General features: G+C 37.7%; 3 protein-coding genes across 4 annotated transcripts in view; 1 reads left to right on the forward strand and 2 right to left on the reverse strand.

Annotated features, from left to right (window-relative positions):
• The window catches only part of LOC138938866 (uro-adherence factor A), a 123,957-nt gene that overhangs the window by 80,897 nt on the left and 25,684 nt on the right, over window positions 1-17,376 (forward strand). The window contains exons 1-2 of one of the 2 annotated variants that reach the window (XM_070306218.1): window positions 7,858-8,075; window positions 16,260-16,495. In XM_070306218.1, coding sequence (XP_070162319.1) covers window positions 16,330-16,495 — 166 coding nt within the window. In that variant the 5' untranslated portion in view covers window positions 7,858-8,075; window positions 16,260-16,329. Of the gene's footprint in view, window positions 1-7,857; window positions 8,076-16,259; window positions 16,496-17,376 lie in introns of those variants that run through there. The other variant, XM_070306219.1, reaches the window with a different exon arrangement.
• LOC138938868 (CDK5 regulatory subunit-associated protein 3) lies at window positions 5-2,681 on the reverse strand. Its single transcript, XM_070306221.1, has 9 exons — window positions 2,500-2,681; window positions 2,082-2,256; window positions 1,756-1,994; window positions 1,395-1,668; window positions 1,164-1,294; window positions 828-1,085; window positions 541-752; window positions 308-479; window positions 5-229 (listed from the first exon to the last, which is right to left on the reverse strand). The coding sequence occupies exons 1-9, from the start codon at window positions 2,503-2,505 to the stop codon at window positions 158-160; spliced, it is 1,539 nt and encodes a 512-aa protein (XP_070162322.1). The 5' UTR covers window positions 2,506-2,681; the 3' UTR covers window positions 5-157.
• Window positions 3,400-5,494, reverse strand: LOC138938585 (transmembrane emp24 domain-containing protein 7). Its single transcript, XM_070305678.1, has 3 exons — window positions 5,170-5,494; window positions 4,342-4,587; window positions 3,400-4,263 (listed from the first exon to the last, which is right to left on the reverse strand). Exons 1-3 carry the CDS (start codon window positions 5,323-5,325, stop codon window positions 4,036-4,038), a joined length of 630 nt encoding a protein of 209 aa, XP_070161779.1. The 5' UTR covers window positions 5,326-5,494; the 3' UTR covers window positions 3,400-4,035.

The following is a 17,376-nucleotide window of genomic DNA, read 5'->3' on the forward strand; positions in this document are numbered from 1 at the left end:
CCATCATACTTATTAAGGAAATAAGCATTTTATAACAGTATAAAAAACTACAGCATATGTTTTATAATAACAAAATCGATTTGCTCTCGCGTGTGTTGTTTTAAAAATTATTTACATTGAACATTTAATTTAACAATTGTATTGTCTGACATATTGTCTACAATATATTTACACCTCCGGACAAATGTACCATTCTATTTTTGTATCTCTTGGAAATATCTTGCTCTATCTGTAATTAGATATAATATAAAAATAAGACTTCATCTAAAAGGTATAGTAGCACTGCGAGTGAGCAAAGATAACATACCTCTGTTTGCAGCTCCTTAGTTCTTTGTATGACGAGTTTTAATAACGAACGCAATTTATCAATTTGATTCTGCGCGTCTTCTTGCTTCTGTCGCATAGATTCTTGTTGAGTTATCATTCTATCAATCAGATTTAATTTCTGCTTTAAAGCAGCAGTCACTACATCCACATATCTGCGATGAAAATATGAATATTATATATCTATAAAACGAATTTATATTCAGTTAAACATACCTCGTATAATGTTTGATGTTATGCAAATGCTGTACATTGTTATGTAATATCTCAGAAAGGACAACTTGGACGTTGTCCAGCATATTCTGAGTGGTCTCTGTGGTGGAAAGTTGCAGGATAGATGAAGCATCCTGCATCTGACTGAAACTCAGGAGGTTGTTCCTGTCATCGCTTCTAAACTCGTATAAACGTAACTTCAAAAACGCCTCCAGCTACAACAATATTCATTTTATTTAGATAAAATGTAATGATTAATCTTACATGTACAACATATCTATATACTACACCTCAAACAGCTGATTGATAAATTCCGATCTTGTTATTGGATTATCCAGTAGCGTGTATGCTTCAGATCCCATAGCTATACCACCTTCGTGACCTGCCGCTTCCACAACTATACCCGATTCCTCCAAAAAGACATTGTGATCTATTTCTGCCACAGGTTGTTCTGCATCTTCGTCTCCCCAATCAATATCGTCTCCTGCATCCAAATTAAGTTCTTCACCAAAATCAATTTCTTGATCCAAGTTGCCAAAGTCAATAGTCTGTTAAAAATGTTGTTTTAAATAACGCGATTGGAATTTACTCCTCATAAGAATTGAAGAACACAAAAATATTCATACATTGCTGTCAACATTTACACTAGTTTTTTCATTACTTTCATCTTCATCAGCTTTAATATCTAATGGTGGCTCAACTATCGATGATGGTGCTTCTCCGTAAGTATATTCAAACGTTGTTGTGTTTCCTTTCTCTGTAAAAAAACATGTTTAACAATCTATCGTATCTACATTTTTTCTTTTTATTTGAATAACATTAATATATTCTTGAAATTGAATAATTTTGTAACATACCGATTAGATATTTAATTACAGACACACAATTACTGTCATACTGCTGGCCAAAAGTAAACTCTACAAATGCACTATAAAACTCGACAATCTTGTTTAAATTCTTTGTCTTCTCTGCTACTCTTTGGTAAATTTCTGGCAATTCCTTGACTTTTTCCATTAACTCATGTCTAACTGTGCTGTAGCCAGTTATACCTAATTGTTTGCACAATGTATTATATTCTGTATGAGCAAAATTTTCTGATTTTTTATATTCTGCTTCCTTTTTTTCCAAATCCTGCAAATACAATTTTTATCCACAACATTTATACAATGATTATAAATAAATACTAATATTACACATTACATATATAAATATATTTACAATCAGAGATTGCTCCAACTTTTGTATCTGTTTCTTAATACTGGGGACCTCATAATTAACATTTCTCATGAGCATTTGTGCAGCTTCCGCAAGATATACATTATCTCTTTCGTACAATCGTAAAATCTCTTGCCAATCTTTCATTCTTTGCGAGCCATAACGACCAAATAAATTTTTCGTGTCTGCTTCTGTCTCCTTCAAAATTTCCACAATTTTGACACAGTAAAAATAATTTATATCTGTAAAAGGGGCACAAAAAGATTAAACTGTCTACAACCGTATGCTTGTAGAGGATTAGAAGATGATGCTAAATTGACAAAAATTACAAGCGCCGGATAACAATGACGCAATGTCATCATGGGCAGGCATATTCTGTATTGCATTGTTGATTTTTTCTCTGATCGTCAAGACGTACGTATGCCAATCTTTTTTGCAATGCCTCCGATTAATTAACCAGTCCAATAACTTTCCAGTATTAATGTCGATTGGAATATCTTGTTCCTAGATGATTATTTGCAGTAAGAATTATTTAGAAGATTAATTAGCAGATAATACAACAAAAGTATTGAAACAGCTATAAATCGTTAATCCAATGAGACGTTTACTTGAGAACAGTATCGCATGTTTACTCTAAAATGTATCACGTGTATATATACATATATATGATTGAATATCTCTTTTATTTAAGATTTATATTGTTTTTACGATGAAATAATTATTTTCGAATAATTTAACACTGCTTACCTGCATATTGCTAAATCTAATGAACTTCTTTCTTTCAGAAATCGTAAGTCTTTCATCGATTGAAATTATAACAGGTTATAACAGCTGTTCTTTTCTCGACGTATCAACATACCAGTGACGGACTTGTCTGCAGCGCCGGCTGTCTCCTTGACAGGAGTGATACGTAATGGTGAAAATTTTGACACAGTAATATACTATTAATTAGATAATATAAAATTAGAAGAATTGAGCCCTACCCTTCAGATATAAAAATTAAGATAAAAATTTTTTTTCATAGAAAAGAAGGTATATAAAAAAGTCATTACAAATCGAGTAATTTTAAATATTTAAATAAATAATAAAAATAAGTGAGAAAGAAAATAATGAGATTTATTATTTCTATTATATTGTGACTTTATGTAGTAACATTTTTACGATTCTTATAATCATTCTCAACAAACAGCATGCCGATGATTTGAGAACGCGTTGTACATCGCGATATACTATAAATTTTATTAATTTTTCTCAAAAATTCTCGCTTATACATAAATTAAGAATCCTATAAACCGTTCGACATAGTTGTAAGAACGATTCTCGAGCCAATGTTACATAACGAGCTGTAATTAATAGATATGTTTGAACTTTCGAAATATGCATTTAAAAATATGTAGGCTATTAATGATGTCACATGTTCTGTTTTCCACACTGGTGAACGTGCTTATCAAATAACGCACACGCAGCAGAAAACATACAGGACACCTGCCACGTACGAAAAGAGAATGCTTGTAATTACAGTCAGACATTTCTTATGTTCATACATATAGCTAACGAGAGATAGAAAAAACTTTCTAAATGAATAGAACCGTCGCTTTTAAGTCGAAAGAAATAAGTAAATAGTCAATTCATTTATTTAAGTAACTTCTACTTTAATTGATGCTTAAGATAAATAATGGAAGGGGCGCGATAAATAACGAAAGATGGGAATTAATCAGATCGCTGGGCGATACAAACGTAATACACATAAGTATTTTTTAATTTATTATGTTACACATTCACAGTAAGAAAAACATGATGTCCATGTCCCCTTCAGTATCCGTTATACTGTCTCCGTGCCAATATAAGTACAACTTGAGAGTGTCCATCGGAAGGGGGATGTGTAAGATTTCTATTGCTTGCACTTGTCCCTTCTGATCGCTCCGAGTTGTATTAGCACCCATGTTGCAAATGTCCTTAGTCTCGGCATAAACTAAATATCCGTGAACGATGCATACGTTCACGATACGCGTGAAGATGTAGATCACCTTGTGCTTCTCACCGGCTCTTTGGATTCTGATCGCGAAGTCCTCTCAGCGAAAGATTCGAAAAAGGCTGCCAGAGAGAAGGTTCGCGATTGAATGTTCCGCTGAGAGAACGTGCAGGTTTGATATATTACCGGTGGACATTACGATGGCACTTTGACCGGTGATGAAAAAAAAACGACATTCGATCAGGACGATTCGATCGATGATCGTGTACCTCGATAGTGAGTTTTTCCTTTTCCATTACTTCGCGATCACACTAATAACTTTGAGAAGGACTTCGATCCGTAAAGAAGTTCTTCAAAAGGAATACTTGCCCCACGGAAATGAACAGAATGCAAGCTGTCTCCATTATCGACCACCAAAGCACTCGTTCATTAAGTTCTTCCGCACGTTTGCGACCTTGCGCCTCGCGTAGACGGTGGTGCGTTTGATAGTCCAAGATACTGATTAGATTCTTGTGCACTTCCTGTGCGGAAGACTCCATCTGCGAGAACATTGACATGTGAAATATCGTTTTTCATCGATACGCACTGTAAATGGGTTTGTGCCAAAAATAATTTACCTGCGTCATTACTGTGACATGTTCTCCAAGACCGGGAAGTGGCGCCTCGTCACCGACTTGGAAATCCATATACACAAGTTTATGCGAGTATGTAGAGAACTCATTGCTGAAGCAGGCCTTATATATTCCTGACATAGTAGGTACAAAGACGTGCGAATCAAATTGTGATTTCACTTGACTATAGATAATCTCCTTATTTGGAGCCTCTAAAGTTACATCTACATCATATTGGCCACCCGTAACCACCTAAAAAATAAAAGCGATACTTGTTAGAGATAATGCAAATCATGTTACAAAATTCAGAGAACTATAGCTTATTATCCAAATTAATTATATAACATCTAATAGAGAAAGAAGTTGCGGTGCCAAGAAAAATGCTACCGCTTTTTAGTTGGCATGCAAAATTTTCCTTTAATTTCTACAGAGAACATTCGGATGTATTTATTTTACACTGTATTTCTCTTTCCATTTTCTATTTTTAAACATGCATATTCTCGGAGCCAGATTTTAACATTGATTCGACTAAATTTTTACTGAAATAAACGTAATAAATTCGTCAATATATTAACCCACACACACATTATATATTCGCGTATTTCTTTCTGAAATTCTTTACTCTTCATCATTTACATTATTCATATTACATCAAATTCTCATTATTTCCCATTCGTTCGTTCATTTTGAAGCCACGCGCACAAGTATCGTGCGTATTGCGCCGCGAACTCTGGCTTCCAATCTGATCGTCGATAATAGCGACGTGTCATCGCGACATAAATATATTTATACATATGTAGCGATTGACAGCGATCAGCTTGACAGCTTGCGCACCTGAAACTCCAACGTGGACGAGACGTTCTTCTCGATCTCTTGATAGAAGCATTCCTTGGCGTTGTCGGCCAGCTCAAAGGTTAACTCGACGCCGCCTGTAAGCAGGAGTGTGCCGAGCAAGGAAACGAGCAACAGCCAGGCCGACCAGCAATCCATCCTTAAAATCGATCGGTTTGCTCTCGCGGCTGTCACTGATCCGCGCACATTTAAAATATCTCTGAGACTGATGAGGATGTGCGAGAAACGCGCTCTTTCTACCCTTTCGACCTCAGCACTCAGCACGGCTATCGCGGCAAGGATTTCTCCGGCAAACGGGCTATTTTAACGTGGCCGGATGTCGGCCGTGACGCGCGACGTAACCGCGCGCGGCGCGCAGCTGCGGAAGTGGCTACGATCACGTCACGGCGGGCAGATACGAGCGCGCACGTTCGCGTTTTAACCCCTTGACCCATTAATTTGTCAGTAATACCTGCTGTTCTTTTTTTTGTAACATGGATAAGAAACCGCACTGATGCCGATTCGATCGAGTACATAGATCATTCGAATCAGATTCAATTAGGTAATAGCGGATAATAGTAAATAATAGCAAATAAACAATAGTGAAAAACAATTATGAAAATTTTTAATCAAGCAATCATATAAAAACATTTAAACTTTTAATTCTTATAATTTGAATCCATTTTTAACCGCAATGTCTTTTTCTCTGTATATGTGCGTGTGTGTGTGTGTGTATATATATATATATAAAATTGAGTTTAGAAATAATATATTTCTCACAAATACAACTATATTTTATTTAAACAATCGAAATATGTTGATATATACCATATATGATATATATACGATTATTACACACATATTTTTTTAATAAACATCTAAATGTCAGACAAATATTAAGGAATTTTTCACGAGAATACCTCGACATTTTTACTTCCGGTTCTTTATCAAACAAGCCTCGATAAATACAGTATAATGACATGAGCGGTTAGAGCGATTAGAAAAGCTCGTGGAATGTGTACATTGCGTTTGCGAGAGAGAGAGAGAGGGGGGAGGGAGGGAGGGAGGGAGGGAGAAATATGTATTGCCATATAGTAATCGGAAATTTCCGTCACGTTTTCTGCCGTATGTACTAGTAGCTATATATTTAATTATTGACGAGAATACAAAGTATTAGCTTCCTTCCTCGTGTGTCACGGGATCCCGCGCAATTCGCTAAATATTAAATGTTCGTGGTAACGCAGGGGAAGGAAACGCACGTATATTAAAGTAGGAAGACGCGCGAGAGAATACGCGATGAAATTATCTTCCTGTCTGCTTTAACGCGTGCTTCCTTTCCTTTCTACGTTACCACAAGCTTCAAAATGTTTAGCGTCTACAAGATACTGTTTATAGCCGGTTGAAAATGCACACGGACATATTGTCGCCTTCTTTCACAATCGTAAACAGTCTCGACTTGTAAGCACACATCGCATTCAAATCGCATTCTTCCTTCTAATTGCAGAAAGAAATTCCATAAGATTGCAACTTGAATTTCAAGGGTATATGTAATGCCAAAAAATTCGAAAGCTTGATATTTTTACTCGAGAAAGATCGATCGGGGGGAATTTCGACTGAAAAATTCGTCGTCGATACACTTGTCAAGATCGCGAATTGCGAGACACCCTGTAGAACTCAATGACAAGTATACCGGCGTACAGTTGGTAGTGTGTGTAACGCACACGTTCCGTGGTCGTGAGGGTACCCTTCGCCCTTCGGAGCCGCCTATCGGTCTCGTCTCGTCGCAATCGCGCCTCGTGGCGTCGCGTCTCGGTGCGCGCCGGTGACGACGAAGGTGCGTATCGTAGGACGAGGATACGGGAAGGGTGCTCGAAAGAAAGAGAGGGCTCTTCTCTTGAAAGGAACCCTCTCATCTCGCGGCGGGGACGGGAATGCGAGCGCGACCGGCGCTCCGTCGTTACGCGCGCGTTCATGTTGATATTGCCCTTAAATTAATGCGCCCGTAATTATGCCTAATGCACACGTACACGTACACTATATCAGATACGTAATGCCGAATGGACCTTCTGTGTACTTTATAACGCGAGCCTGTTCAACGAACGCGCGTAATCACGTGACACAATCGAAATCGTTCATCTCTCTCGTATACCGTTCGCAAAAAAAAAAAAAAAAAACGTATATTCTTAAAACAAGAATGCGCCATTAATCCTACACACGTGCATATAATATACATGATTTATCCTGTTTCTTACACAGATAATGCAACGTGTGCGATATTTGCCTTTGGACTTGCATTATCGTACACGATAAACCTGAAAATTGAGTTGCATCAGCCTCGAAAGGTTTTAGAAAAAAAGGTATCATTGCGATTTAAGCAGGTCGAGTTTTTTTCCATGATCTCTAAACAACATCGATTCGATCATAGAACGTGACCAGCCGATGCGGAATCCGAAGGGTTTCTCGGTTTCTCCTTCGTGAAGATTAACTTCTAGCGCGCGGCGGCAGCGGCGACGGGGTGGCGGCAGCTGCGCCAGCGGGAGTACAGTGGGGGCGGGACGGACTGCGGGAGGGGGGAGGAGCGGATCGTGACGGCCGCATGAAGTGTGCGCTGCGCGCCACGAGTTTTCGGTTGGCAGCGACGCGAGACGGGTCTCTCTCTCGCCGTATTCACGTCCCTCTCCTTCTCGTCGTATGTTTCCGACGCGTCTATTCTTTTCTTGTTTTTCTCTCGCGAGACGCTATTTCGCGCGCTCGTTTGTTCTCGCATCTCGATTAGCGATCGTGTATGCACTGTATCGCGTATCCTCTGTCGCGAGTGAGATCGAGTGGCATGTTCCCCCCGCATCTTCGTGTCCATCAAGATACGCAGTGTGCGACCTGTCCGTGAATCCCTCATGGACACCTGTAAGGTAACTATTCCCGAAAGCGAAAAATGTATGCGTGTAAGCGATATAGAGTGTCTCGCAAAAAATCTGGTCAATACCCGAAATTGAAGACTCTTTCTTGTCTCTCGTAATTTAAATAATTCTACAAAAACATTAAAAAACATTTTGAAAAATCGTAGTACACTCTCTTTTTAATCGGCGTTAAATCTTTCTTTATGAATTCTAGATCTCTAATCTAGCTTGCGCACATTTTCTTAACACATTAAATGAGATAAATATATGGACGTTCTCAAGAAAAAAGATTCTATTAGAAAAATGAAAAGAAAGTACACAGCTGCAAAAATAATCTTGAAATTGGCACGTATAATGTTATGATAACTGTTTTATTATAAGCAAAACGAAAAAAGAAAATATCTCTATTACATATCTCATTTAATTCTTCTATATTTTATATTATTAATATATATTTATGAGTCACGTGTGTGAGGGAAAGATCGTGGGAATGAAAACCTGAGAGAAACATTAAAGCTCGATGTTTTAAATTATTGCTTTTCTCGATTCCGGTTGATATTTTACAACAGCGAATCGTGTTGGCCTAAATCAAACTTTCCTTGAACTTTATCGTCATTATTGGATCGCCTTTTAGGTGCTTGAGTTTCCCTTTGTTGGCTTCTCGCAGCTCGAAAACACAATCTCGGACAAATAGAGATTAAAAAATGCAGGCTTTATATCGCATGCTCGTGCGATATTTAATAAATATTTTTGAAAATCGTAAATATAGACGCAATTTTTATTGTTTATATATATATATATATATATATATATATATTTTTTTTTTCTTTCATTATAACAGTGTGTTTTCTCTCCTCTGCTTTATATCTCTTTAATGAAATTTGCGCACGAAATTTAAGTAATATACATATAGCAATTATTCACGAATCGTGATTATTCGCGATGAAATCAGTAGAAAACAGATTGCATGCATCAACGCGGTAACCCTAGAGGATATATTTCAATAATTCCGCTTTATATCTATTGTATATATATATTTTATAATATATATCTTATAATTCCGTCTTGTCGATAAGCGCCCTTTTGCGCATCGCAACAGTTGCATCTTGTCTACCGAGAACTGTCACGTTTCTCTGTCCATTTTAGCTGTTCTTTCTCGTATTTTCGCATACAGAATAAAATAGATGTATATTTAGACGTAGTGTATATTTAGAAGAGAGAGAGAGAGAGAGAGAGAGAGAAGAGGAAGAAAACAAAGGGCTGCAAGTAAAACTGAAACGACGATATTGCTTCGCTCGTTGCTATCTTCCGGGCGCAATTTCGTCTATAAAATTTTATTTGACCATCTTACGGTTGGGGGGGGGGGGGGAGGAGGAACCTTAGATCGTTTTCGTGCCGTCTGTACTTGTTTTACAACGTCCCTCGAAATCGTCGGGCAATGCACTTTTCTCTCAAACGAAACGTAACGGTACGCACGATGCGAGCGAACGCGTGCGATAAATGCGATAAAAACGTAACGTAGGATCGATCATTATTCGACCGCTGCAATCGACGCGTTGCATCGTTGCCCGCGAAGAAGACGCTTCTGGAAAATGGACCCCGTAAACGCTAAAAAAAAAAAAAAAAAAAAAAGCACGCGTATGCCGATGCGTTCCGTCGCGGTTGTTAACCGTCATCGAGCACCTCGCCAAGGACACGCGAAATGTCCGAGATTAGCGCGCATGCAAATATCGCCGTCAGACCTCGCGCTTATTAAAGCAAAAACTAGAGAGATGTTAGGTGAGAGATATGAAAATAGAAGAGAAATGTAAATAAAAGAGAAAGAGAGAGATGGAATAAATAGAGCAGGGGGGTATTTCTGGCCGGGAATGAATTCTCGTTGAATTAATTAATGTGGCGCCGACGGACATTCGCGAAGAGATTCGCTATATTCGGATCGGAGTTGAAAGTCATTGACCGGGAGAAATAAGAAAGAAACGAGGGAAAAATATAAAAGATTTCATTTAAAAGAAAATATTGTATATATTTATGCGTACGCTAAATATATAGAGTCTTTCTCACAAACTATTTATACTTCAAGCTATAAACTGTCAATTTCTTATCGAGAGATGACTTTTGGCTTAACCGAAAAAGATCGTTCGTAATAATAAACGCAAGATATCGAAATAAAATGGGCAGAAAGACGTAAAGTTCGCGACTGGGGGCGGCTGTTATCGGGCTTCGCGACGGCCGTAAATAAATATCTCCGCCGTGCATTAATAAATTTTACGTAATACACCAAAGAGAGGACAACACCGAACGGCAGGTAGGATATTCTTGGCGCATATATGCCTCTGGCATAAAGAAGAGGCGTCACCGAGTCGGGGCCGCCGACTCCTGCTGTCTGCCTTCGTCGCTCACGTGAACCGGCACGTAAGTGATCGATCTTAACGTCCGACGATTTAGCCACCATCGGGAACATCGTCGCCGAATCGGATCGGCGACCCGGTGCATAATTATTGATTTAGTACTTTGGCGAAGTTAGTAATCCATTTAATGGAGAATCCTGGCTCTTTCCCAAAGTATTCTATATAAAGTTTTTAATTTATTTTAAAAAAAGTTCCAGCGATTGTGGATATAAAAAAATAGAGAGATAGATATCTCACAATATTTCACATTTTCGCTATACGAAAAAAAAAAACTGGTAACAATTTTTTTATTTCGATCAAAAAGAAAATCGACTCGAGTATAGTACTTTCGGCTAGAACGCTCGAAGAGTTATCCGGGACGCGAATTTCTGGAATTTCCAACTTGTCAAACGTACGTAGCGAGAAAGAAAAGGGCAACTCGACGCATGTACAATCCCCGCCTGGGGCGGGCGATGCAGACGGCGAGAGTTTGCCATTGCCTTTTTTCCTCCGTCGACGGAAATAAGAGGAATCTCTCGTGCTTCTTTCGAGAGAGAACGAGTCCGGAGATCTCCTCGCCGGCGCGCGCACCCACCTGTTTCTTCTTCGCGGTCCGGACTGGTTCCGGTCATAGACCACGAAGCGATGCGGGCGCGTTTCCCGGCGCGGAGCCGCCACGCTTCCATTCCCCGCGTACATTATCATAGAGAAGCGCGCTTCTCTCTCCCCCCCCCCCCCTCTCTCTCTCTCTCTCTCTTTCTCGAGAATGCGAGATTTGTATCCCGCAATCCGCCGCGGTCATGAAAGCGCGCGTAATTAAAGTAATAATAATGCCGGTTAACCGGCATCGCCGGTGAATTCATTAAACGGCGAAATTGCGGCTCGCGAAACCCGCGACAGGAAACGATCTCGTTGTGAAATTGTAAGGGAACGGCGATGTCTTTGGCGGATGCTGCTTTTGAGCATCGAATGCCATTCGAGCGGAGATTCTCGCGTGAATGCTTCGATGAAGAGACAGGGACATCGTTGTCGGTTTATTCTAGACTTTTAACGATGATCGCTCTTTCGTGTAGGATGTGAGCCGAGAATTAGAGAGAGAGAAAGTCGTGATGAAAGAGATACCTTTAGAGATAATCGTTTTCGTTTTATTTAACACTCGGACGATTATTAATACGCTATGCAAGAATTAATTAATTTATGCGCGAAATAATTATGGTAATTGCACGAATAAATTTGCACAGATCGAGATATAAAATCGTCATCGTTATTATGTATGTATAGTTTGAACAAGATTCGTTCGCACGTGATAACTAAATAATGCCCGCACAGATGTTCACATTTTATTCGAATAATTAGTAATTTCATTGTTCCCTTCTCGCGCGCTCTGCGATATTAATAATGCATAATCGGACTGTGTGTGTTCGTGTATATTTCGGGAAAGCCCGGTGTCGGAAATTAATTATACAATACGTTTATATTACGTTGCGCGCCATGAACTTTCCGCATTTCATTTTTTAATAATACACGTGTAATGCGAATTATGTTTTACAGTAGATGAGAAGGTTGCAATTGTTGGCCATAATTGATTTGCATATTAATATTTATAGAATTCGCGAAAATAGATAGCCTTTATATATATAAAATCGGAACAATAATGATTACAAACTATATTTGAAATGTGGCGGTGACATTTATAAGTAGCGAGCGATGAAAATAAATATGGTTTAAAATTAATTTATATTTTAAAATAATTATATTAATTTTCACTCTTTCATTTTTTTCACACTTTATTTGCCAGACTTACACATCAGAAATAAATGAAGAGAAGTAAATGCATAAAAAGACAATTATTAATAATTTTATATAACTATATAAATTAAAAGAGAAAGGCCTTTTCTTCATTACGATAATAAAATACTCAAATATTTCGTGAAAGAGTTAATACAATTTTTAAACACGTAAATCCTATATGTAAACGTTACGGAAAGAAAGTCGCGTATTCGTCAGAATGATTGCCAGGTCATACACGTGTAACAGAAGTGGAGTGAGATAGAATGACGGGGAACACAAAGACAGCGTGGTTATTTCGTAAAGAGAAGAAACCTATGGGAAACATGGCAGATATCATGATGTCGTAAAGAAAAAGAGAATCTAGATAGCGAGAGAGTTAATTCCGTATCATTCTTTCGCGTAGATATCTCCATTTTAGTCGTTCGTACCACTCACAAATCGCAATCTTGTTCACTCGAGTAACGTACCGTAAATGATTCTCGAATCTCAGAGTAAGAGTAAAATATTAGACATTATTCGGTTGAAATTACCACGTACACCCACAGAAAAGATTTCCGGATCTAGTGCTATTACTCTTCAATCTATCATAAAATAGGATCGCTCTATAACGACAATCATATTTATTATTGAAAAAGGAATATTTTAATCTTAAATGGAAAATTCTTAAATCTAGAATAAAATGCCTAACACCGCATATCGGTTTCGCGCCGACTATTGTGACGCTAACACCAAGTTATTCTAAATGCAAGAATACATAAGCTTAGATTTGTATATGTTACTCTTGTCTCAAGATAGTAAGACAATCTTATTTAATTCGAGAGAGAAGAAAAGGAATTATTGATTTAATTTTAAAATTATTTTATTTTTATACCGCATAAGGTTGTGATACGATTAAATATGTCAACAATATTTTTTGTCTCGTTATCAGAAATCCTTTCTGAGAGTGTATTGGCTTCCTGTTCTCTGGAATCTTCATGTATATATAAATATATATATATATGCGTCGCTCATTCGCATGCAAGCAGAGTACTTCCGTGTTCGCAGAAGCGGAAGAAGATGCCGGCGAATCAAGACGCACGCAAGCGAGATGCGAAACACTCTCTCGTATTTTTGCCGGAGCCCAGAAAATTACGATACACATTTTCCTGTATTTTATGCTTCGACAAAGAATATCGGAAAATGAAACGCTCTCTCAATGATTTGCGATAAAATTATTCTGTAATTTAGAAAAGTTTTTATTAAAATTTTTTATCCGCTAACATACAATATCATTATATTGTTATGATGCGCTAAGTAAAAAGTTCATTGTTCGCGGTTTCGTGATTCTTGCGGACGAGGAAGGATCATTCCGTAAACACACGCATACACATAGATTTCTTTCACGGCCGATCAGATCAGATGCAGGTCGTATGTCAGACTTTTACGACCTTCTCTCTTCAAGACTTCTTTCCATCTTTGACCGAAACCTCCACGGTTATAATTAGCTTGTAGCCCAATATCAATTTGTTATTTCCTTCTTATGGATTCTCAAGGAAATGCCATTCGCTGCAAATTTAATTATGATCGAAATACATTGTCTGCGAAAATAAGGAATAATAATAATAAAGTCTAATAAATAATAGTATAAATATAATAGCATAAAAATATTATAATAGGAATAATAGTATAAAAATAAAGGATGATAATTCTTTTTGTGTCAAAAAATTTAGCTGCTTTATTTAGAATTCTCTCTCTGTAATATGCGATTATTTTTGAAATCTCTCTACTAAATAGACATTTTATTTAAATCTACGCTTTTGCGTGATGAGACATAATTAGCACCTTGGCGCACACAGGTGGATGATTAATATGTCTACAGTACTGTTACACAATTTGTCATACTTTATGGAAACATATTACGGAAAAAGAATGATTATATATCAAAAAGATCTCGAGAAATCTAAGAGAGATTATAAAAATGTGCTCATTAGGAGACTGCGAGTATAAAGTGCCTATAAAAATAAGGAAAGAAATTAGATCGAATCTATTATTCAGTTAAAGTGCTAATCAGTTCTGCTATACGCTGTGTTAAAAGACAATTATTTCTTATCATAATGAAATATTCGATTAAGATTATGAACACGAAGATGCTAATCCTAAATAATTCGAATTAATGTTTTACGATTTGTTTTAAAATTTCGCGAATTATATATATTGAAGTCAATGCCATGATAATAACAATTGATTTAAGAAGTATTTCGATCTAATATATGATACGATTTAATTTTCGTTATCGATCCATCGCGATACGTGCCTCCAAATAGCTCCGTCGTGCTTACGCGGGATTAGCTCGTTGAAAAATTGCCGATATTATACGGATCGTTCAATTTTAGTCGTACAGGATCTTAATGTTTACGCTCATGACTCACGTAGCAACGACGCAATGTCGGAACCGGATTACGCTGGCCATGAAACACGGTAGAGGCGAAAATCCCCTTGTCGCACCCCCGTTCCCCCTTGCCGGCGACCTTAGCTTCACCCTCGCTTGTATACTCTTCCTTACGCGATTACTACACGAACACCATACTTGTGCCTCCACGTATAGGTGTATGCTTTCTTTCATCCAGATATATAGGGTGTTGTAAACATTCTGTATTTTATTTAGACAAGCAATTAATTTTTGAGAAAATTAAATAGACGTCATATATATATATATATATATATATATATATATATATATATATATATATATATGCTAATAAAACTTGATAAAAATAATAATAAACATGATTCTTCGTTGAAGAAAATGTTCTAGTCGAATTTTATTTTTTATTAAACATATTTATCTAACATACTTATTTGTAACATTTTTATTTTTAAATTCGATACAGATTTACATGGCAAGCTCCATATTTTTTCTGAATTGCTGCGCGATTTCGCGATACTCGGTTTACACAACGGACGATGGATGCTGCAATACCTATGTGTCAAACGTGTATACGTACAGTTTGGCTCTCGCGGAATCGATCGACCCGCTCTGCTATATATTGTCGTACTCATGCACTCTCGAGTCAGGTACGGCGTGAACTCTGCATGTATTCGTATGCACTTTCGAGCTATCGTATGCTATCGCTCGAGTACTTGATGGAAGGGGCACGAGTGTGCCCTAAGGGAGAACGAGCGCCATGTTTCCTCCCGTTGCATCCAACAAAAACTTCTTTAGACGCCGGAGAGAGTGCAACACTCTTCACGTTGCATATGCGTGAATTCGCAGCATAAATTTGGGGGAATCGCGTCGCGCTTAAAAGCTCAGATTTTTATTTCTCGTATCGCGTATTTTGATATAGATTTATACAGCGAATCTCACGATTCAACTTTGTATTATGCTGTGTAAGCTAGTTACAATCGCGCAACTTTTTTCTATCTTTTTTTTTTATTATTATCCCTGGACTTAAAAAAAAAAGCGTTATTAATAACGCGGGAATAAAATCGCTCGACATCGTACACATCCTACGTATGTAAATTTTCTAAAATCTATTCGCATCCATTTGAAAAAAATCTTGGGATACGTTTTATTTCGTAACAATACGCTTCGCGGCTTCTTGGGAATTTTTATTTCTTATCGCGAGAATAATTTTAACCGCGCGGTTACAGCGAGAGCGTCTGTTCGCTGACGTAATAAAACATCTTTCCTCGGCGCCAGAAACCACACGTGAGAGATTAAAAACGCGCCGCTCTCTCCGGTTTTTATCCCGTGTGTCTGGAAAGCATCCGCGTATTATAATTCCACAATTATTCGCGATTATTTATCTCTCATACATTTATCTCAATAATATTAAAATTATAATATATTAATCTATCTAAATCAATATACTCTAATTAATAAATTATCCACATTACCTGAAGATAAATTAATTAATTATGATTCTTGCAATAATTGAAATATATTTCTTTCGTTCTGCGAGATACAAAATCCGATCAATCTTGCATCCTATCTGGCCAGCATCCGTCATGTGAATATTTTTTACTCGTGTTGTAGAATTAAAGTCGGATGGCTGTGCTGGCAAGACTTGTGCGCAGGGGCGCGGTGAAGCACGGAAAGCACAGCGATGACGCTTCCAGTTTCAAGCTATGAGGAACTTCTCATCCAGGTTCGTGAGCTCACTCACGAGACGATTCTCTTGCAACGTCAATTGTCCTCCGATCTCTTCGACAACGTCGATCCGCCGGACGTGAATCACAATTTCTCCTTCGCTCAGAAGAATTATGAAAAAGGTAAGGCAATACGCTTGATATTAATAATTTTAATTTTTTAATTATTAAGAAAAAGAAGCAAAAGTAATAAGGAATTTAGCATCCTTGAATTATTGTCTTTAAATAATATGTAAAGATAAAAATTCCATATATACGGAACGCGAAAAGATTTCGCCGATTAATCATACGTGTAGTCTCAGTATCTCGTTTCGTCGGCGATGCGAATCGATTTCTACTAGTATAGTACTATACTTTTTATTGTTAGTCCGCGGTCTCGAGGTAACTATACTAATATATGACATCGCAACTGGTGCATTGAACCCTCGTGTCCGCGCCGATAGCCTTAACTACAAGGATGCAAATGAGCGCCTGGCAAAAAAAGCTACATAAGCTATATAATACGGATTCGTGCCCGCTGCATTATTCATATTTTATTTGTGTCGTAAAATAATAAAAGATTTGCAATATTACTAATGCACTTGTAGGCAAGTGTGTAGAGATTTAATCTCGCTTAAGTAATGGGAAAAATCTCATATACCATGTACCGTCACATATATATTTAAGAACTAAAAATCTTCTTAAATATTTATACACACTTTTTCTTCCATCGAAGTAGACGCGGATTTATTTTGGGAAGTCCCTCAAGACACTCGCATTTACTCTCATTTCGGTGTTATCGATGCTAGACGAAACGGATCGTCAGCAAGATCCGATTTAAGCTTTCGCGAACGATCCCTGGCTCCGCTGATGCTATGTCTATGTGGTAAGTGGCGTCCTATGGTGATCTCCGTAAGGCAGGCAACGGTTGAACCGATGCCATCTAAATGCCAAAGCACTTGACGACGTAGAACCAGGCGGGCCGAAGGGAAATACAACAAGCTAGAGAAGACCGTCGGGGAACA

This window comes from Polyergus mexicanus, unplaced genomic scaffold, assembly GCF_030449975.1.
Source record: "Polyergus mexicanus isolate NDT 795.1 unplaced genomic scaffold, iyPolMexi1.0 SCAF_13, whole genome shotgun sequence".
NCBI lineage: Eukaryota > Metazoa > Arthropoda > Insecta > Hymenoptera > Formicidae > Polyergus > Polyergus mexicanus.

Excerpts from the sequence above, each read along its gene's own strand:
- LOC138938585 (XM_070305678.1), bottom strand. The coding sequence starts at position 5,325 with ATGGATTGCTGGTCGGCCTGGCTGTTGCTCGTTTCCTTGCTCGGCACA. Across the intron at positions 4,588-5,169 it reads CGTCCACGTTGGAGTTTCAG|GTGGTTACGGGTGGCCAATA; the intron begins GTGCGCAAGCTG and ends TTTATTTTTTAG. Across the intron at positions 4,264-4,341 it reads ATGTCACAGTAATGACGCAG|ATGGAGTCTTCCGCACAGGA; the intron begins GTAAATTATTTT and ends ATGTTCTCGCAG.
- LOC138938868 (XM_070306221.1), bottom strand. Across the intron at positions 1,995-2,081 it reads GTCATTGTTATCCGGCGCTT|ATATAAATTATTTTTACTGT; the intron begins GTAATTTTTGTC and ends CCCCTTTTACAG. Across the intron at positions 1,669-1,755 it reads AGTTGGAGCAATCTCTGATT|GATTTGGAAAAAAAGGAAGC; the intron begins GTAAATATATTT and ends TTGTATTTGCAG.